Genomic DNA, 23,892 nt, shown 5'->3' with positions numbered 1-23,892 from the left:
CGTGGACCGGACACACCGTTGGAGAAAGTAATTTATCAGGTAAACATAAATTCTGTTTTTTAATTGATAGATGATGAAAATTAGAAAACCTAACATTGTCAACTTCATTTTAAATACTTCACATCTCTTACATGAGCATAGGGAGAATTGAGAATTTTAACATTTGATTTTTAATTTTGTTAATCTCTTTTCCTGGAAAAAGAACAAAACCTGTTCACCTCTTCTGTCAGTGCCTGATTAAACAGATGGATGGTGATCCTACCATTTGTTCGAAATCTAAGTGTGTTCCACTGCTCCAGCTGCTACAAAATCCTTATTGCGGGGAGATAAAATAAATAGTGCAATTGTCAAGGACTGTTGCCAGGTAAAAAATGGATTAAAAGCATCATCAGATTGGCTTACGAGACTGCCGGACGGCAGCCTCCTGAAAGAATCACAGCTCATTCCACTAGGGCTGTGGCTTCCACATGGGCCTTCAAGAACGAGGCTTCTGTTGATCAGATATGTAGGGCAGCGACTTGGTCTTCACTGCACACTTTTACCAAATTTTACAAGTTTGATACTTTTGCTTCTTCTGAGGCTATTTTTGGGAGAAAGGTTTTGCAAGCCGTGGTGCCTTCCATTTAGGTGACCTGATTTGCTCCCTCCCTTCATCCGTGTCCTAAAGCTTTGGTATTGGTTCCCACAAGTAAGGATGACGCCGTGGACCGGACACACCTATGTTGGAGAAAACAGAATTTATGTTTACCTGATAAATTACTTTCTCCAACGGTGTGTCCGGTCCACGGCCCGCCCTGGTTTTTTAATCAGGTCTGATAATTTATTTTCTTTAACTACAGTCACCACGGTATCATATGGTTTCTCCTATGCAAATATTCCTCCTTAACGTCGGTCGAATGACTGGGGTAGGCGGAGCCTAGGAGGGATCATGTGACCAGCTTTGCTGGGCTCTTTGCCATTTCCTGTTGGGGAAGAGAATATCCCACAAGTAAGGATGACGCCGTGGACCGGACACACCGTTGGAGAAAGTAATTTATCAGGTAAACATAAATTCTGTTTTTTAATTGATAGATGATGAAAATTAGAAAACCTAACATTGTCAACTTCATTTTAAATACTTCACATCTCTTACATGAGCATAGGGAGAATTGAGAATTTTAACATTTGATTTTTAATTTTGTTAATCTCTTTTCCTGGAAAAAGAACAAAACCTGTTCACCTCTTCTGTCAGTGCCTGATTAAACAGATGGATGGTGATCCTACCATTTGTTCGAAATCTAAGTGTGTTCCACTGCTCCAGCTGCTACAAAATCCTTATTGCGGGGAGATAAAATAAATAGTGCAATTGTCAAGGACTGTTGCCAGGTAAAAAATGAAATTGGAAAACACTATTTAGGATTAAAACCCTGTATATGATGTCTTGCTGGCTGCTGCATTTTCTACAAAACAAATATATAGAAGCTGCTAGTTTTAGGCAAGATAGCTTTAAATATATTTGTTTCCTGTGATGTGGTACAAACACAACTATTTAATGCAGTTTATGATAAATGTATCACACTGAGTTGCTCTGCTAGTAATTATCTAATAAATGTATCAATCGTAGCTAACCAGTAATCAACATGTTCTCTAGAGTTAAGTAAATGATTCACCATCATCAGTCACAATTAAAATGTATTACATTTAAGTGAACTATTTTAAATAAAAACATATGAGGATTTAAAATAAGACACAATTGTACTTCTAATAAAGATTTTCAAGAAAGGATAACAGAAAAAAAATCAAATTGTCTTTTGCATGTTTGTAGATGTGCTGAAACTTCATGCAATAGTTTATCCACTGCTTTAGAAAAAAGCCAGATATACAATGCAGTAAGAAGATATTTTGGGCCAAATTAAAAACTGAGCGCAAAATATCGCTTCTGCAAATGTGCGCTGGTATTACCAGTGCGGTGCAATTCAAATGCACGGAAGCATTGTGATCACAAGAGCGTGCTTCCATAGGCTCCAATGGGAGCATTGTTCTCATGCTGTTAGACGCAGCCTGAGAATTAGCGCAGCGAAGGGGATAAGACGCGCAGCAGATTATAAATATAATCTTACCGGCCACTTTATTAGGTAGACCTGTTCAATTGCTTGTTAACACAAATTGCTAATCAGCCAATCACAATGGCAGCAACTCAATGCATTTAGGCATCTAGATGTGGTGAAGACGACTTGATGAAGTTCAAACAAGCATCAGAATGGGGAAGAAAGGGGATTTAAGTGACTTTGAACGTGGCATGGTTGTTGGTGCCAGACGACTGGTTAAAAAACTGCTGATCTACTGGGAGTTTCACGCACAACCATATCTAGGGTTTATAGAGAATGGTCCAAAAAAGAGAAAATATCCAGTGAGCGGCAATCGTGTGGACGAAAATGCTTTGTTGATGTCAGAGGTCAGAGTAGAAGGGGCAGACTGGTTCGAGATGATAGAAATGCAACAGTAACTCAAATAACCACTCGTTACAACCAAGGTATGCAGAATATCATCTCTGAATGCACAACATGTCGAACCTTGAAGCAGATGGACTACAGCAGCAGAAGACCACACTGGGCGCCACTCCTGTCAGCTAAGAACAAGAAACTGAGGCTACAATTTGCACAGGCTCACCAAAATTGGACAATAGAAGATTGGAAAAACGTTGCCTGGTCTGATGAGTCTCGATTTCAGCTGCGACATTCAGATGGTAGGGTCAGAATTTGGTGTAAACAACATGAAAGCATGGATCCATCCTGCCTTGTATCAACGGTTCAGGCTGGTGGTGATGGTGTAGTGGTGTGGGGGATATTTTCTTGTCACACTTTGGGCCCCCTTAGTACCAAATGAGCATCGTTTAAATGCCACAGCCTACCTGAGTATTGTTTCTAACCATATCCATCCCTTTATGACTACAGTGTACCCATCTTCGGATAGCTGCTTCCAGCAGGATAATGCACCATGTCACAAAGTTGAAATAATCTCAAACTGGTTTCTTGAACATGACAATGTAGTTCACTGTACTCCAATGGCCTCCACAGTCACCAGATCTGAATCCAATAGAGCACCTTTGGGATGTGGTGGAACTGGAGATTTCATCATAGATGTGCAGCCGACAAATCTGCAGCAACTGCCCGATGCTATCATGTCAATATGGACCAAAATCTATTTTTCCAACATCTTGTTGAATCTATGCTACGAAGAATTAAGGCAATTCTGAAGGCAAAAGGGGGTCTAATCCAGTACTAGCAAGGTGTACCTAATATAGTGGCTAGTGAGTGTATATAAATACACCCGCCACTTTTAACCACTTAAAACTGCCTCCTGCTAAAAAAAATAATTAAATGCACACTACACTAAATTTTGGGGGCAATTGGGGCACATTTTTTAAATTAACCAGAGGTCTGACCTCTGATTAATTTTCGGAGCGCTAATTGCTACCGCAAGCTCGCAGTAGCAATAATCAGCCACTTTTAATGGCTGGTTATTTATTGCGTCCCTGTAAATGGTCAAATTTGCCATTTTTATAATAAATATATAATATTTATAATATATAATAAATTAGCTCTCCACTTGTAATCTGGCCTTTATAGCTACAATATGTGCATTTTAACATGTGATGGACGTTTACACAGGAACAAGGTTAGATAAAATCTATTTAAACTAAAAGTATATGCTTGCTGCATCATACTGCAGTATTTATTCTCATTGACCAATAGGGAGAGCTTCCGTAGCTGCTTCAGTGGACAGAGACACGTTTCTACAAATCTGGCAAAATATTTTTTTTATTTATTTTTTTAAATAGAACAAAGAAACAAATTTACACTACATACCAGTTTATATTACATACAGATTAAGGAAATGAAGGGCACATTTGTGCTTTATTACTTGACCAGCCATGTAATCCTCCTTCCTAGTGTAAACACCTACCATGCATACAAGTGCATTCAACAACTATACAGTACTGATATCTTACAAAACTGAAAAGGAGGCTCCAGAGAATAATACTATAGGGAACTTATACTTCTTAGAGTAGGGTTGACAATGACAAAATGTGGTCTTCAGACAGACTGTAAACAGATCACAATTTCAGGATCTGTCAGGTTTAGTTACTATGATGATTCTTCATGCAGAGGTTGTACCTCACTACATTGCCAACATAAGAAGTGGTACCAGGAAGATAGTCATTTAAGATCCACAACACAATCAAAGAGCTATATCCTTGTATTAACAACAGGGAACTAACCTTCGCTATGTACATGTCCTCCACACTATGGGGACAATTTATCCTAGTGCGAGCAGACATGATATGATGTAGTGTATCATGTCCACCGCACATCGATAAATGCCGACAGCATACGCTATCGGCATTTATCATTGCAACAGCAATTCTTGTAAACTGCTTGTGCAATGCTGCCCCCTGCAGGGGGTGTCAATCAACCTGATCGTATTCGATCGGGTTGATTTCTGTCCGTGGCCTCAGAGCAGGCGGACACGTTATGAAGCAACAGTCTTTAGACCGCTGCTTCATAACTTCTGTTTCCGGCAAACCTTAAGGCTCGCGCGGAAACAGGGGCATCAAGCTTGATTTCTGTCCGTGGCCTCAGAGCAGGCGGACACGTTATGAAGCAACAGTCTTTAGACCGCTGCTTCATAACTTCTGTTTCCGGCAAACGTTAAGGCTCGCGCGGAAACAGGGGCATCAAGCTTGATAAATCGGACCCTAAAAGGGTTTCCTCTTTTTCTAGGTTGAAAAAAGAAGAGGAAATTGAGATTCATTGTTATTTCCATCATGCCCACTACCGATTTGACCACATGATCAGTAAAAAAAATGTTAATTTTATGCATTAGAATCTAAAATGGAGTTTTGGCTGGAGTTGAAGTGGTGTTACTGGAGTCACTATTGTCACTATTTGATAAAGAGAAACAAGAGACTCCTTATTTGAAAGTCAAGAAGATTTTGAGTGAGAGGTATTGGTTTCCATCTTTTGAATGCAGGTGATAACCATAATCATCATTTTTTAGCCCATGTCATATCTCTCTCATTAACAGCAGATTCCATTAAAAAAAATAATAATACTTTTTATTAGAGAAGGCATATATCATGATACAACAGCATAATGAAAGAGTGAAAATGCATTATCATTAACATTATTGTATCTGCACAAGCCCCTGCCAAGGGAGGTAGAATATAAAAAATTAAAAACCCATCACTAACCTTCTCAATCTTCCATTTTTTAAGTTACAACTTTTGGACCCAATCTCTCAATTCATTTCACATTTAAGTGTACATATAAACAACCTTAATTAAGTTAGATATAGATATAACTGTACTATATATATGCACCGGCCAGTATAAATTGATGTAAAGATATGTAAATAAAAAGTTGAAGATGTACTGAAGTTTTAAGACCTGAGAGTGCCTCTTCATACACACACACACACAAACTATCAATATATTACAAGCCACATAGCCGATATCAATGGAGATGGGGTATTATGAGATATCCTTAAGACTATAAGAATCCACAGATAGATTTCAGCACAGAGCATATTATATAGAGGAGGCCACTTATAAATCTTTACAGGTTCATTGCATACAAATGAGTAGCTTAAGTCAATAAAATAAGCTAGCAGTAAGTACACAGTCGTGCCAAGTAAACCATACATATGAAGAGAAATGTAATGATTTATCTATGGCTGAACTTTTGAAAAAAGGCAATAGTCACAGTGAGAGCAGAGTAATATCTGACCTATTCTACAGACTCATAAACATAAACTGATACCTCCTTGCTCATTCTCAGGACTACAAAAATAGTACTGGGGCACTGTATACACAGCAGGACCATAGGAAGCTGCAAGCAGTAAATTAATATATAATATTATATAATATAAGCTACAAAGCGCTTACTATCATAGCATGCATCTTTTATTGTTGCATATATTATGGGAATATTCCCTGAATAATACTTTTAGATCAGGAGCATTTTGTACAAGCAAATATTAGTACAAGGTTATCGTAGTTTAAGATACTAGATACCATATGATAACCAGGTTATTGAAGTGTTTTATAATGCAATGGCCTGGAAATAAAAAACCCTTTTAAATCTATAAGATAACTTCACCAAGCTCTACCGATTAAACATTATAAACCCTATCATTATTACGCTTATATCGCCGCTTCATACTGTCATTTAAACTTTAATATTTACATTCACCACTAGATGGCAGAATGTACATTTATTTATGCAGAGCATTTGCAGTATACATTTTTTTCATAACCATTCAGTATTGATTCAGACCTGAGAACAGAGGGGACTCTCAAAAGCTTGTCTTATAAATCCTTTAATGCCAGGGGTTAAAGGAGATTTCTATTACTGAAGGCAAGACAAATGTTCAAAAGTATACTATTTACTGATTTTTCAGCACCAATTCAGGTTTCATGTGATGTATTTTTAAACTCACTGAAAGTAAACATTTTAATAAAATCCTAGTGCCTCTAAATATTCCAGTATCAGGGGCAATATTTGTCCAAAATTACTAATGATTTTCTCAATTTGCTAAACACATTACTCTTATCTAGATTACTAGGCCAAACTATTTCAACCCCATAATAGTATAGGAAAATGTATGATTTCATTATTATTTTACAGAAAATGCGAGCAAACTGCTTTAATCACTGAACCTAAATGCATTCTTATATTTTAGTTACAAGGGCTTAAGAATACTCAGACTCTATTTATAGGGATATGAATGTCAAAATGACATTTTCATGATTCAGATACAGCATGTAATTTTAAACTTTCCAATTTGCTTCTCTTATCTAATGTTCTCCGTTCTCTTTGTATCCTTTATTGAAAGGTATGCCTAGGTAGGCTCAGGAGCAGCAATGCACTACTGGGAGCTAGCTTTGATTGGTCACTGCACATATTTGTCTCTTGACATTTGTTCACCCAATATGTTCAGCTAGCTTCCAGTACTGCTGCTCCTTTAACAAAGGATACCTAGTGAATGAAGCACATTTGATAATACAATTAAAATGTAAATGTATTTAAAACTGTATGCTCTATCTGAATAATGAAGAAAGAAACATTGTTGTGTTTCATGTCCCTTTTAACCCAGTGAAAGTGTAAATCCACTAAACGTAAACATATTAAATAATGCAAAATTCCACAACACTTTCTTTTTTACTCCATGTTTTAGATTCTCGTCAGACTTTCATGCAGGCAGTAGTAGATATAAAGAAAAAAGGGGTAAATAATAATGCCCTGTGTCTCTGAAGTACGTTGGTACCAAATATGCTAACAACTTCTACCATAGGGCTGACTGCACAAACATGACATTACTAAATAAAATGCCCCTCTTTATGTAACAGGTCTATACAACCCCATATTTCAAATTTTATCCAAAAAGGTCTTCAACCATAATAATACTTGTCCAGGAATTAGATTTAATTAGTAGTGCTTATATTGTTTCAGATTTGTAGCAGATATTTCAGCACATAGTGGTAGGTGGAAACACAAAATGATGAATCAGAATACCCCATGTCTCCTGAAGATTCCAATACTACTTTATTGCCTCCCCCCTTGTGAGGCACATTCCTGCAATGTGGGTGAAATTGAGAATGTGTGCTCACACTCTCCTATACTTATGGATAGAGGTCCCAGGTGGTCCTGGGGTAGTGAAACTAATTATAAGTTTCAATTGAGCTAAAAATCAATATTTCTTGGTCCATGTAAAAAAATTGTGCATACAACTTTTTTTTTATTTCAATATATATGTGCTGACTTATGATTTACCCATATTTAACAGTCCTTTAAGTTCCTTGCTACAACAGCCCACAAACTTGCAATGTCATAGGGTTGTGCAGGTTTGTTTTTGGACAGAACTAACTAAATGCAAACCTTTAGTTAACAGGTCTAAAGTATTCCGCGCACCCAATTTAACCCCAAATAAGTATACCATTACACCTAAAGGGTGGGAGAGCACCTGGGGGAGTGCAGGGGTAGGAGACCACCTAAGGTGGATGTGCAAGGCTGGAAGAGCACCTGGGGATGTGCAAGGGTGGGAGAGCATCTAAGTGTGTGTGGAAGGGTGGAAGATCATCTAGGGGTATGTGCAATGGTGGGAGATCATCTAAAGTGTGTGCAAGGGTGGGAAAGCACCTGTGAGAAATATGCAAGGGGGGAAGAGCACCTAAGGAGGATGTGCAAGGGTGGGAGATCAACTAATGGGGTTTGCAAGGATGGGAGAGCACCTAAGGGAATGTGCAAGGGTGGGAAAGTACCTGGGGGAAGTGCAAGGTTGCGGTTGCACCTATGAGGGATGTGCATGAATGGGGGAGCACAAATGCAGTATGTGCAAGGGTGGGAGAGTACCTAAGGGGAATGTGCAAGAGTGGAAAAGCACCTATGAGGATATATAAGGGTGGAAGAGCACCTATGAGGAATGTCCAAGGGTTTGAGACCACCTAGGGGATTGTGCAAGGGTGGGAGAGCACCTGGGGTAGTGCAAGGATGGAAGAGCACCTAAGGGTAATGAGCAAGAGTGAGAAAGCACCAATGAAGGATTTGCAATAATGGGAGAGAACCTTTTAAAGGATGTGCAAGGGTGGAAGAGCACCTGGGGGTAGTTCAAGGGTGGAAGAGCACTTATGAGGGATGTGCATTAATGGGAGAGCACCTATAAAGGATGTGCAAGGGTGGGAGAGCACATGGGAGTAGTGCAAGGGTGGAAGAGCACCTAAGGAGTATGTGCAAGGGTGAGAGAGCACCTAAGGTGGATGTGTAAGGGTGGGAGAGCACCTGGGGTTAGTGCAAAGGTGGAAGAGCACCCAAGGAGGATGTGCAAGGTTGGAAGAACACCTATGAGGGATGTCCAAGGGTTTGAAAGCACCTAGGGGGATGTGCAAGGGTGAGAGAGCACTTAAGGTGGATGTGTAAGCGCGGGAGAGCACCTGGGGGTTGTGCAAGGGTGAAAGAGCACCTAAGGAGGATGTGCAAGGTTGGAAGAACACCTATGAGGGATGTGCAAGGGTTCGAGAGCACCTAGGGGGATGTGCAAGGGTGAGAGAGGACCTATAAGGGATATGCAATAATGAGCACCTATGTAGAATGTGCAAGGGTTAGAGAGCACCTAAGGTGGATGTACAAGTGTGGACGAGTACCTTTGGGTAGTGCAACGGTGGGAGAGAACCTAGGAGGAATGTTTAAGGGTAGGAGAGCATCTATGAGGAATGTGCAAGGATGGAAGAGCACATGTGAGGGGTGTACAAGGGTGGGAGAGCAGCTAAGGGGGATGTACAAGGTCCCTTATACATTCAATTAACTTTTTTAAAGTTTATGACATTATAGTTTTTGCTCTCATGGATGAAGTCCACACTTTAAAGGGACATTAAACACTAAATACATTTCATGCACCTCTCTGTAACTATGGGTGCCACCATTTTGGAACCTAGGTTTCACTTCAGGTGTCTGGAATGCATAGGAAGATAGATTTCAACATTGCAGCCCTCTTAACTAGAGAGAAGCGGGGAATAAACTCAAAACTTACATTGGGAGGGGTATCTATGCATGAGAATCCTTAACCTAATTCTTTATATTATCAAAACTAAGAAACAATATTTTTCAAAACCATAAGAGTGCTCTACCCAAATATCCAATTACCTGCCTCATTTCATTAAGCGTTGCACTGTACTTCTCTGAAAACTCTCTTGTGCCTTTCTGTTCAATGTTTTATGCGTGAATAACGTTTTAAACAGAAACAGAAAGCCACGTATTAAAGTAAACTCGTTCTCTTGAGCACAATTGAATTTAACGCGTCAGAAGAGCGTGACTTCAGAGCTCTGGTTAACTGTTATGCTCGACAAAAAAGTTGCACTAAACACATAAAAACTACATTTAAAAGTTCAATTACACTCATAATAACACTGTCTAATAAAAATGATTACAAAAATATTGCACAAAAAATTTATATTTAGATTTAATAATGTGTTTTACTATGTATGTACTGTAAGTATTTCACATTCTAATGCTCTTTACCTAAGGGAATATGTTCTAAGTATTTTTAAATAGCTATTCCTATATATGTATATATTTATATATAAATATATATATATCTATAAATAAAATATATATATATATATATATATATATGTATATATATATATATTTAACCAAAAAACCATGATATATATATATATATATATATATATATATATATATATATATATATATAAACATATTCTTCTATGTGGAAAACATCGGAATGTGAATTATCAATATTTAATTTTGGGTAAACGTGGTCGGGTATGAGCAAGAGTAAGGGTGTTTGTTTATTTTACCCACTTTTCATGCTCCATTAAAGTCTGTTGGGAAATAAGCTAACATGGTCGCGATATTTGAAGTTTGCCTTTTTGCACTCATCGGGTTTGCAGTTGTGCAAAAACTTTTTACTTTCAAGTTGTAATAAGTGCACTACCCAACACACACAGAAAGCGTCAATCTAGCAAATTTAACATGCGAGCGGGAACAATAAATTGTCCTACGCTCATAATCTAGCACTTAATCTAGTAAATTGGACTATAGTTGTGAAAACACAAACCTATGATGGGAAAATTGTAGTTATATCCACTTTCATTACATGTGATTTTTCTCATAAATTATTTCTATTTTATCTTTTTTAAGATTTGGAGCCTCCTAGAATCCAGTGTCCAAGTGTAAAGGAAAAAGTAGGAGAACCAAATAAGCTAACAGCAAGAGTTTTCTGGGACACCCCAGAGGGAAGAGACACAGCAGATGGTATATTAACTGAGTAAGTTTTATATTTGTATCTATACGTGTATATATTGTGACAGGGTGAGAGAAGGAGTGTATGTTAGCAGGAGATTGCAAAGGTCACTTTTTCCCCTCTAACAAAGTGTTAATTTGTTAGTAGCTCCCCACAGCTGATTCTGGTTAAATCATTTGGATCCTTTATAAGCAGTTCTGTAGAGGGAATCAGTGTCTCATTGTGCAGGCTACTCCAGAGAGGGAGGATTTGAGACCTTGCTGCATGTCTGAATTTATAGCTGGTAGAAACAAGAGACTGGTGAGCAAACTTTGTTCTAGTCTGCTTATTTTGATTTTTTTTGTTAACTGGGATCAGCTTAGCTGCCCAGTATTGGCTAGTAAGGAAATATTGCATGTATGGTTAGTCTCCTAAAAAGGAGTAGGCTTTTGTTTGTTTTATGTTTGTTTTAAAGGGGAATTACACCCCATGTTTAAAACTGCTGATAAAAATAAAACAGCCTAAACCACTATATTTCATGCTGAAGTGACTATTCCTGCAAGGGCTTTGTCACAGTGGTGTCAGAAGAGGGATTGTTAGTGCCCGCTTTACTATTCTGGAAGCCTTAAAGGTACAGACCCACATAAATATGGAGGATGTTTTACAGGCCCTGTTGCAGGCTGCATCTATACAACAAGAGAATAATCGTCAGGCTGCAGCATCAGTTGCAACTCAGCAAGAGTGTAACAGACTTTTAGCTTTACAAATTGGTACCCTGGCTGAGGCCCAAAAACAGGATCATGCCATGCTTTATGATGTTGTGCAGCGTATTACTGCTCAGGGAGCACCTACGCAAGCAGAAGGTGTGAATAGGATACGGGCAAGCGGCTGCTTACAGAAAATGATATCAGGAGGTTTAGTGGAAAATCACAGTTGCAAAAAAATAAGACAATAGGGGTACTGTGTATTCATGGGTGTACTATTACTTATCCTACTGCTGTTATAAGTGTCTCTATACTTGGGAAATTAATACAAATAACTGCTGTAGTGGTACCTTGGCTGCCCTATCCCTTGGTTATAGGAAGAAACTTTCCAGAGTTTCACACCCTAATACAGTCTAAACTTACTGCTAAACAAGGAGAATCAGAGGTTGAAGCAGGGGATAGGAGTCTACAGGAAGTTTTCCCTTTTATTCACCCTGATTTGTATGCATCCAGTCCCAAAAGGGGTAAATCTAGAAAAGAGCATAGGAAGAGTAAATACAGATTTAATAAAGCCCTTAATGAAGTTTTGTTAAATGAGCAGGGAAAACGTAGTAATAAAGGCGTGGCCATTACTGAAAATGTTCCCTGTGAACTAGACTTTATTAGCAGTAGCTTTGGGCGAGAACAAGCTAATGAACCCTTGCTACACCATGCAAGGAGCAGGGTAGTAGAGGTTAATGGAGCACCTGTAGAAGGTCAAACAAAAAGTGTATACCCGTATTTTATGGTTAAAAATGACCTTCTGTACCGAGTAATATCAGAGGAAGGTCAAGAGATAGAACTAGTTGTGCCTTCCTCTCATACTAGGAAGGTATTAGATTTTGCACATTCACACCTTTTGGGTGGACATTTGGGGGTAGAGAAAACTCAGGAAAGGGTCCTGAGGAGGTTCTATTGGCCAGGAGTTTACGAAGAAATAAAGAGATATTGTGCTTCCTGCCCAGAATGCCAACTGTCATCCTCAAAACCCAAGTTAAGGGCTCCACTTATACCCCTCCCAATTATTGATGTACCATTTGATAGGATTGGGATGGACTTGGTAGGCCCATTAGAGAAATCAGCTTGTGGTCACCAATACGTTCTTGTTATTGTGGATTATGCAACTCGATACCCTGAGGCCATTCCACTACGTAAGGCTAATGCTAAAAATATAGCAAAAGAATTGGTACAAGTATTTTCACGGGTTGGGATCCCAAAAGAGATTTTAACTGACCAAGGTACTCCTTTCGTTTCCCGTCTAATGAAAGAGTTGTGCCAGTTATTTAAAATACAGGCTTTGAAAACCTAGGTATATCACCCACAGACAGATGGGCTAGTAGAGAGGTTTAACCGCACACTTAAGGGGATGTTAAGGAAAGTTGTTAGTAGAGATGGGAAGGATTGGGATCATCTGCTTCCTTACTTATTGTTTGCAGTCCGTGAAATTCCCCAGAGCTCAACTGGTTTTTCTCCTTTTGAACTTTTGTATGGTCGACATCCGAGAGGTATGTTGGACATACTAAAGGAAACTTGGGAGGAACAGGGAGTACCAGGTACTAATGTGGTGCAGCATATAGAGAAAATGCAGGAGCAAATGGCTCATGTTTTCCCCCTGGTTCGCCAATATATGGAAAAAGCTCAGGATACTCAAAGATTTTATTATAATAAGAGTGCTACTGTAAGGGAATTTAAACAGGGTGACAGGGTAATGGTTTTGGTTCCTACAGCTGAGAGTAAGCTTTTGGCTCATTGGCAGGGACCTTATGAAATTATAGAAAAGGTAAGCCCTGTGAATTATAAAGTTAGTCAGCCTGACCAACGTAGGAAAGAGCAAATATTCCACATAAATCTTCTTAAGCAATGGAGGGATAGAGAAACATTACTAGCCCAGTTAGATAATACCGGGGCTGAGCCTCAAGTCTCAGAACAAGTAGTGACTATTTCACCAGAGCTAACACCTGAACAAGTAAAGGAAGTTAAGGAAATGGTGGAGAGGAATAAGGATGTTTTCTCGCCTATGCCAGGCAGAACACAAGAAATTGCCCATGATATTGTTACTGAGCCTGGAGTAACACTTAAATTAAAACCATACAGGATTCCTGAGGCAAAAAGGATAGCTGTACGAGCAGAGGTTAGGAAAATGCTTGAATTAGATGTGATAGAAGAAATTGGTCTAGCCCAATTGTTTTGGTAACTAAACCGGATGGTTCTATCCGATTTTGTAATGATTTTAGGAAATTAAATGAAGTGCCAAAGTTTGATGCCTACCCAATGCCATGGGTTGATGAACTGGTAGAGAGGCTAGCTAAGGCCAGATTTCTTTCTACATTGGATTTAACTAAAGGGTATTGGCAGATACCCCTCACTAAGCATGTGCAAGAGAAAACTGCCTTTGTAACCCCAGATGGTTTATTTCAATATAAGGTGATGCCCTTTGGCCTCCATGGAGCTCCAGACACTTTTCAGAGGCTCATGGATAAATTATTAAGACCCCATGCGCACTATGCCACTGCGTACTTGGATGATGTCATAATCCATAGCATAGACTGGGACTCTCATTTGCAGAAAGTAGAGGCAGTGGTAGACACCCTTAGGAAAGCTAGATTAACTGCCAACCCCTCCAAATGTTTTCTTGGATTGGCAGAGGCTAAGTATTTAGGTTATGTAGTGGGAAGGGGGTTAGTGAAACCCTAATTGAACAAGATAGGAGCTATTCAGAATTGGCCCAGGCCTCTTAGGAAGAAGCAGGTTAGAGCCATCTTGGGAATTGTTGGCTACTACCGCAGGTTCATACCCCATTTTGCGACCAGAGCTGCTCCTCTCACAAACCTAATTAAAGCCAGAAGTCCAGACACAGTAAGGTGGGACAGAGAGGCAGAGGAGGCCTTTATGGACCTTCGTTCAATATTGTGTGAGCAACCCGTCCTCGTGGCACCTGACTTTGATAAAGAGTTTTTCTTACAGACAGATGCCTCTGAGGTTGGTTTGGGTGCTGTACTGTCACAGTACATAGGCGAGGAAGAACATCCAGTGCTATATCTAAGCAGGAAATTGTTGCCTCGAGAACAGCGCTATGCTGTTATAGAAAAAGAGTGCTTAGCTATTAAGTGGGCTATGGAGACTCTAAAGTATTATTTACTGGGAAGGCGCTTCACCCTTGTCACTGACCATGCTCTGTTAAAATGGATGCACACCATCAAAGATAGAAACTCACGAGTCACTAGATGGTTTTTGTCCTTGCAACCATTTACTTTTGTAGTGAAGCACAGAGCTGGTTTGCTCCATGGTAATGATGATGCACGGTCACAAATCACTGTCTCGTGTGCATTGGCTTCTTGCAGCAGTCGCTTCACACACTGGTATTACGCTGGGGAGGGGGATGTGTGACAAGGTGAGAGAAGGAGTGTATGTTAGCAGGAGATTGGAAAGGACACTCTTTCCCCTCTAACAAAGTGTTAATTTGTTAGTAGCTCACCACAGCTGATTCTGGTTAAATCATTTGGATCCTTTATAAGCAGTTCTGTAGAGGGAATCAGTGTTTCATTGTGCAGGCTACTCTAGAGAGGGAGGAACTGAGACCTTGCTGTATGTCTGAATTTATAGCTGGCAGAAACAAGAGACTGGTGAGCAAACATTGTTCTATTCTTCTTATTTTTATTTGTTTTGTTAACTGGGACCAGCTTAGCTGCCCAGTACTGGCTAGTAAGGAAATATTGCATGTATAGTTAGTCGTAGGCTTTTGTTTGTTTTATGTTTGTTTTAAAGGGGAATTACACCCCATGTTTAAAACTGCTGATAAAAATAAAACAGCCTAAACCACTATATTTCATGCTGAAGTGACTATTCCTGCAAGGGCTTTGTCACAATATATATATATATATATATATATATATATATATATATATATATATATATATATATATATAGCAATCTGTAACAGTGCACTCAGTGCATCTGCCCAAGAGGCTACTTATGTGACTTTAAGGTATGTTTTGTGCACAAGGGTGTTATGTACACTTTTTTCATTTTTACTTAAATCCACATGATTTTATTTTTTAGTCATGAGCCTCAGCTGCAACCTACCTGTTCTCTGTGTGCTTGCTGGGATGATAAGAAATTATGTAAAATCTGTATTAGTCAGATCTATGGTGGAAGTTTTACTATGTCACATGTGGAATCTGCAGAGTGTTTGCTTGGAACTGATTCTGTCTCTGATGGGGAGCTTGTTGAAGCTGAACGACCAATATCTCTTGACTCTTTTGCTTCATGTGACTTTATTAAGGGTATTAAGAAAACCCTGGGTATTAAAGTGAATGTAAAGTTTAATGAATAATAATGATCCTCCAGCTTCCTCCAATCATTGCGTTGCCTTACGAGCTGGACTCCAAAGGGGGCATGCAACGATTGGAGGAAGCCAGATTTGTCATCGATCTGCTAACTACAGCAGGAGCTGCAGGCGGAGGATCACCGGTCTGATTACATAAAGAAAAGGTAAGTATTTTAAAAAAGAATCTTCAATGTAAAGTGCCCCTGTTTGAGTATCTTTAGATACTGGCACTTATTCATTAAACTTTAAATTCACTTTAAGGATGATCAGCCCCATGCTTCTTCAGATTGTTTTTTGTCAGGCCTTCAATTTGATTAATCATTTCCAGTATCTGAAGCTATCAAGCCATTGGGGCCTATTTATTATGTGTCTGTCCGACATGATCTGATCAGCGGATCATGTCCGACAGACATCGCTGAATGCGGAAAGCAATATGCTCTCCGCATTCAGCATTGCACCAGCAGTTCTTGTGAACTACTGGTGCAATGCCGCCCTCTGCAGATTTGCGGCCAATCGGCTGCTATCAGGGGGGTGTCACTCAACTCGATTGTATTCGATCGGGTTGAATTGCGGCGAGGTCTGTCCGCCTCCTCAGAGCAGACAGACAGGTTATGGAGCAGCGGTCTTTAGACCGCTGCTTCATAACTGGTGTTCCTGGCAAGCATGGAGGCGTACCAGAAACACAGGGCTTCAAGCTCCATACTGAGCTTGATAGATAGGCCCCTATGTACTTGACCAATTTCGTAAAGCCTTAAAAGCAGCTTGGAGAACTTGAGAAAATGTACAAGCTTTTTCCTTTATGTAAATTTCTGAATACTCAGTTTTCTACTCTGCCTAAGGTGGACGCTGCTATATCCAGATTGTCAAAAAAAATATATTTCCTACTGATGCTGCTGGTTCATTTAAAGATTTAGAGCCAGATTTAGAATGGAGCGCTGATTAACGCTCCCGCTCCAGAAGTAAATTTTTTGCTCACGTCAGGATGCACTTTGCGTTTGTATTATGAGAAAACTGTTTTCATTCGCTTGCTAACCTGATGGTTGAAAAACGCTGAATTTAGAATATTGTGTGCAAGTTCACGTATTCCACCATGGATTTTAATAGAGCATAAAGTGGAGAAAAAAGTAACACCCTACTCACCCTCAAACCCGATTGCATATTCTCATGTGCGCTAAACCAACATGAAAATATGAATATTTTACATTCCAATGTTCTTCTCATACCAGAATATGTTTTATTTATTAATAAATATTTCTACATATACAGTATCTAATGGTATTTTGGTGATATATATATATATATATATATATATACACACACACACAATTATATATAGGAATATCTATTTATAAATACATAGAACATATTCTGCTGTATCTTTGGAATCTGAAATATTTACAGTAAATACATAGTTAAAACCTTTATTAAATATGAATATGGCATAAATATGATTTCACATTTTTTCATCTACTTAACTGCAAAGGGCTAAAATGCGTGTGTGTGTGTGTATATATATATATATATATATATATATATATATATATATATATATATATATATATATATATATATATATATATATATATATATATAAAACCACAAGATCACAGGGGTGAACTCAAAGAGGTGAGTATCACCACTGGGAGCCAAGGCAGTGCACACTTGTGAGAGACTTTTGATTAACTGTGTTGGTAGAACCTAACACCACAAACACTGTTAGCAAAATATGTGTTCAAACAAATCTCCAATATATATATATACACACACACACAATTATATATAGGAATATCTATTTATAAATACATAGAACATATTCTGCTGTATCTTTGGAATCTGAAATATTTACAGTAAATACATAGTTAAAACCTTTATTAAATATGAATATGGCATAAATATGATTTCACATTTTTTCATCTACTTAACTGCAAAGGGCTAAAATGCGTGTGTGTGTGTGTATATATATATATATATATATATATATATATATATATATATATATATATATATATATATATATATATATATATATATATATATATATATATATATATATATATATATATATATATATATATATATATATATATATATATAAAACCACAAGATCACAGGGGTGAACTCAAAGAGGTGAGTATCACCACTGGGAGCCAAGGCAGTGCACACTTGTGAGAGACTTTTGATTAACTGTGTTGGTAGAACCTAACACCACAAACACTGTTAGCAAAATATGTGTTCAAACAAATCTCCAATATATTGCAATCGGATTAATGCATACAAAAAAATAACAATGATAATAATAATAATAATATACTTATCACACTCTGCAATATCCCTGAAATAGGAAAAAAGAATGATAATGTCCTTCTGATAGTCAGATGTAATGAAGTTTCAGTATAGTTGGTGTCTCAGTGCTGCTCGTTGTATAACCACTCAAGGTTCAGTTTGAGTGAATAAGGTACAGCTGCAGGGATCTAGAAAAACAAGCGCACAGATACACTTTTCATAGTGCAAATCAATTTAATACCATAAAAACATGTAACATGCATTCAGTAATTAGGAATGTATCCTACTCACCAAGGAAACCCCAAAGGGGGAAATGTTGAGAGTTCACTAGTAGCACTAATACAGACAATCCCAATAAGGAAACACACTCTAGTCCCTCAGAAAAGTGATATTGTGTTATAATTATAATGCAGTTGGGCTATTTCACAGAAGTAGCAATCCCTTGGACTACAACACCAGCAGTGTAGCTATGAACTGTTCCCAGTATAACAGAAACCATTCGTAGAAGGGCTCCACAGAGAGCCTTACGTATAATGTAAAACACTATGGATGCACATATCCTACACACAAGTGGTAGTGGAACTGAAAAGTGAGCAGCCTGTGCTCAAACAACCTATGGCTGTGTCCACTTACCGCTCTGCAGTGTGTCTGTGGCCGGTTCTCCGGATTCCCAGTTTACAGTTCCCAAGTTGCTGTCTTCTGCCGCACACAGCGGCGTTCCGTTGAGCAGGGGGGCATGTCCAGTCGCCAATTCGGCCATTGCCTATAGTGGATCCAGAAAGCTGAAAGCCCATCTGCTTCTGAGGGCGTAGAAACCTCTGCGTGTAATGTCAAGCTTCCTTTGCTCCTTAGAAGCCTGGCCAATGCAGAAATTGAAAAAAAAAAGTTTTCCCGGGGCAAAGTAAAATAAAAAACCTTTATTGTAATCCACAAGGATAAAAGTACCCAGGGGGTCCAGTGTGCACACAGTAAAACAACACAGGTGTACTGAAGGCTAACATGTTTCGGCTATAGTGCCGTAATCATAGCTAAATCAGTTTATCTCTGTTACCCATTTAAAAGTAAATCTTGTTACTGATTGGTTATCTAATAAACCAATACCTGTGTTTGTGAACATGATTGAACGGGGTTAACCCTTAATATACCATTATAATACCTGGATAAAGAAAGTGATACATATAAGCTCAATAAGACAAATAGGTGCTCAATAATAGATAAGGAATAAGAAAATTACATTAAATTCAAAATACTTGGATATACTTAGATATAAACTACTGAGTCCAAATCTTATAAAGCAGACCAATGGTCTGTGAAGTCAACTATCCCATGCATAGGCATTGACAACAAACCAATATATACATATGTTTAGCTCTCAGATCAGAGTAGTGTTCTGCATTATAAAACACATGTATGAATACACATACTGTTGCACGCACATATACAAAAACATAGAAAAATCATATGCGGATATATAAGTGTGTAATGTGCCAAATAGAAGATGTGTAGAACATATAGATAAATAAATGAATAGATGATGTCTCATCCATTTTATCATCAAAAGAGTTGATGGAAACGGAACTCAAACCAGAGGACGATCTTGGAAAATACAAATCTAATTATCAATGTTGCTATTTCCAATAATTAATCAGATCATACTCTGAGTTGAGTCCTCTGGGATCTCTAGTTTGCAATCTAAACACCTAGAACATCTCACGCTACATTGATGATCTGCTGTTCATCTGGCAGGGGCCCCTGGCATACGTGGAGGATTTTATTCAAAATCTTAACAACAACATGGTGGGCTTGAGATTTACATTTGATATTCAAATGAAATCCATTAACTATCTGGACATTACTTTGACAGGCATAGAAAGTGGTCGCATCAGTTCAGATCTATACCGTAAGCCTATCACAAAGAATACCCTCTTGCACGCAAGAAGCTGCCATCCGCAGCATGTCCCTTTTGCAGTTGCGAAGGGGCAACTGATCAGAGTTAAAATAAACTATACAGAGAAATCTGTATATACCAAGCAATGCAAGGAAATGACGGAAAGATTGCAAGAAAGGGGCTACCCCAAATATGTTGTTAACAGGGCACAATCCCAGGTGGACAAACTAGATAGAACCAAGCTTTTTAAAGACTCCAGACTGGACAGGACACAACCTATAGGTAAGCCCCATAGAGTTACCTTTGTCACTGACTATAGTGAGGAGTATAAGGACATCTGCAAAATTGTGAACAAACATTTTTATCTATTGTCGGCAGATGATAATTTGATAGTGTTGAAGGGGGTCTACGGTGTTCATACAGACGGAGTAAGACCATTGGTAACTTCCTATCTCCTTCGGAACTCCCTTCAGTGACAAATGTGGCTCGAAGGGCATGGCTCTGGCATAGGGGGATGTATAAGTGTGGCAAATCGAGATGCAGACCATGTGAGTTCTGCATCTTTTCAGACACTTTTCGGTCTGAAGTTACTAGAGAGGAATTTTAGATTTCCTCCTGCCTGAACTGTACATTCTCCTATGTCATCTATCAGATTACATGTATTGAATGTCATCTTCAATACATTGGTCTTACGACGAATTATGTCAATACCAGGATTCGTAATAATCTATCTACCATTAAAATAGGAGAAGTTACGACACCTCTGGTCAGAGACTTTAAGAATATACATCATAAAAGTAACGATACATTTAGGTGGCAGGCCATATAATGGGTTAAGTCTCCTCCCAGGGGAGGTGCTAGAGATAGGATTCTAGGTAAGCGTGAGATGTTCTGGGTATTTAGATTGCACACTAGAGTCCCCAGAGGACTCAACTCAACCATATGTCCAAAAGATAAAGTTGTAACACACGTTTTCTTCTCTATACGAGGCAGAAAGGTTTATAACTTTTTAACTTTATCCATTTAGTGGTAACCTTGACTATTATGTTTGTATTGATACAATCTGCATAGGTGACTTCACAGACTATTGGTCTGCTTTATAAGATTTGGACTTGGTAGTTTATAACTAAGTATATCCAAGTATTTTTAATTTAATGTAATTTTCTTATTCCTTATCTATTATTGAGCACCTATTTGTCTTATTGAACTTATATGTATCTCATAAATATGTATTACTTTCTTTATCCAGGTATTATAATGGTATATTAAGGGTTAACCCCGTTCACTCATTGCTTTTAAATGGGTAACACAGATATACTGATTTAGCTATGATTAAGGCACTATAGCCGAAACATTTTAGCCTTCAGTACACCTGTGTTTTACTGAGTGCACACTGGACCCCCCTGGGTACTTTTATCCTTGTGGATTACAATAAAAAAAAATAGATTTTACTTTGCCCCTGGAACACTTTTTCTTTTTTTCAATTTATATATATAAAATAATAAGAAATGGGAGAGAGGACCATTTAAATAATGAATGGATAAGAGTCTAAATGACGATTCTATATCCGGGTAATGGTGCAGACCCTCAATAATAAGATGAAAATAAAAACATTAAAAATTTAACAGGATTTCAAAAAAGCCTGTATTAAAACGAGGGGATTCAGCACTTTTGAATAATTTTTATTGGAAAAACACAAAACGGTGTATTAAGAGTGAGACACATATATACACAACCTCATAAAAAAACCTGAGTGCACAGATGCTGGCCAGCAAATATTATAAAAGTAGTAGTAATTTTAATATAACATAGCCTCAGCATATCAATACTAGAGCAATATATATTATACACAAATCAGCCAGTATGTATACGCGTATGCCATTAGAACATATGTGGCTAACATAAACTTGAAACATGTGTATCCATTAAGTTACCAGACCCAGATCTTATCCGGATTTTCTACAGCAAAAGTCAAGCAAATGTCAATGGTAACAAAATATTCAGAGAGCAAAGCTGTTAATAACTCTGTAAGGATAGTAAAACATGAGAATCTTATAGCAGACCATTTACAGATAGCTACAGAAATAGAATATGCTTCAGAGCAATTAGAGACTGAGATACAATTATAGCATCTCGTACATCCCAGCACCTCTGCTCCTGATTCCTCGGTCAGCCTGTATCTGTATCTTTGTCTTGTCCACTCACAAACAGGAACTCCGTGTCTCTGTATGTTTAGAGCCACGCTTCTGTTGCCTACATCGGGCTGCACATTTGGATCAGAAAGACCCCAGCTTAGGTATCCTCTGCAGTTGCCTGTGTCTTGTTTACTTTAGCTACCTCCAAGCCTCACCTCCGAATTTTACCCAGGGAAATGCAAACGCTCCGACCGTTATGGAGGGGCTAGTTGAGCTGTCAAACGATCAAATCTTTCAGGCAGCCGCGGGTTTCCATAAAGACACATACCATAGGATAAATAACATGAAAGTTCTCTCTCTTGCATGACAAAAGTTACAATGTAACAAGATAGGCTGTTGTATAATTGCTTAGACAGCACAGTGCACAGCAAAGGTTAGAAGATTGCCAACGCACGTTTCTCCCCTATGTGCTCCTACATACAGGGGCTTTGTCTAATTGCTCTGAAGCCTATTCTATTTCTGGAGCTATCTGGGAATAGTCTGCTATAAGACTCTCATGCTCTACTATCCTTACAGAGTTATTAACAGCTTTGCTCTCTGAATCGTTTGTTACCATTTACATTGATATTTGCTTGACTTTTGCTGTAGAAAATCCGGATACAAGCTGGGTCTGGTAACTTAATGCATACACATGTTTCAAGTTTATGTTAGCCACATATGTTCTAGTGGGATACGCGTATACATACTGGCTGATTTGTGTATAGTATATATTGCTCTAGTATTGATATGCTAAGGCTATGTTATATTAAAATTACTACTACTTTTATGTTTAATATTTGCTGGCCACATATATATATGTGTGTGTATACATATGTATTTATCTGTTTATAAGTGTATATACTCTGTAGACATGAGTACAAATGTATCTCTATGTTAAAGCCCTTTGTCTGCCTTTTTTTTTTCTAACACCAGAGACCTCATCTTTGAGCCTTTATAACTTTTTTGTGCAATAATTTTATTTTAATAATTTAAATAACTTTTATCAGATAGTGTTATTATGAATGTAACTGCGCTTGTAATTTATTTTTGATGTGTTTTGTGACACTTTTTTGTTTCACGAAACAGTTGACTATAGCTCTGAAGACGCGGTAATCATTCCAGCGTAAATTACTATTGCTCTCACGCGTTTGTGCTTACTTTCAACTTGTAATACGCGTGCTAAACCCGACGCTCACAAGCACCCGTGATAAAGCCCTTTTCGATTGCGCATAACTTTTAGCTTGCTACTCATAATCTGGCCATAGTTGTAACATTTAGTTCTCACTAGAATTTCAAACACTGCATTGCTGCTATTATTTTAATAAAACATAAATCTATATGAATTTCTTTGTGCTGAGAATTCTGCAGTTATTGTTTTTGTTCCAGAATAAAATGTCACTTACCTATATTACTATTATCGTTCTTTTGTAACCTGCTGACAGTTTTCATGGCACTGTGAAAAACAATGGAATCCAACCTCTTGTCAAATATTTCATAGCACTAATAATGAGGAAGGGGGGGAAGACATTATGAACAGTTGCAGCCAAGTTTTTGTTTTACCTAAAAAAGGACAATTTAAAATGTATTAAAGTTTGCGTCTGTTTAAAAAAATAAATTGTGAGAGTTGTCTTTCATAGCTGGTGAGCATTAGTCGCAACTTAGTACATAACTGTTGGCATATTAGATTTAGCTGGG

The 23,892-nt window shown here is 38.2% G+C and overlaps 1 protein-coding gene across 1 annotated transcript in view; it reads left to right on the top strand.

Moving 5' to 3' along the window:
- The window catches only part of SRPX (sushi repeat containing protein X-linked), a 244,242-nt gene that overhangs the window by 145,464 nt on the left and 74,886 nt on the right, over positions 1-23,892 (top strand). Inside the window, exon 5 of the mRNA XM_053706469.1 lies at positions 10,701-10,827. Coding sequence (XP_053562444.1) covers positions 10,701-10,827 — 127 coding nt within the window. The remainder of the gene's footprint in view (positions 1-10,700; positions 10,828-23,892) is intronic.

The sequence above is a fragment of the Bombina bombina genome, chromosome 3 (genome assembly GCF_027579735.1).
Source record: "Bombina bombina isolate aBomBom1 chromosome 3, aBomBom1.pri, whole genome shotgun sequence".
NCBI lineage: Eukaryota > Metazoa > Chordata > Amphibia > Anura > Bombinatoridae > Bombina > Bombina bombina.
The sequence above is the reverse complement of the archived record's forward strand: the minus strand, read 5'-3'. Positions and strand labels throughout refer to the sequence as shown.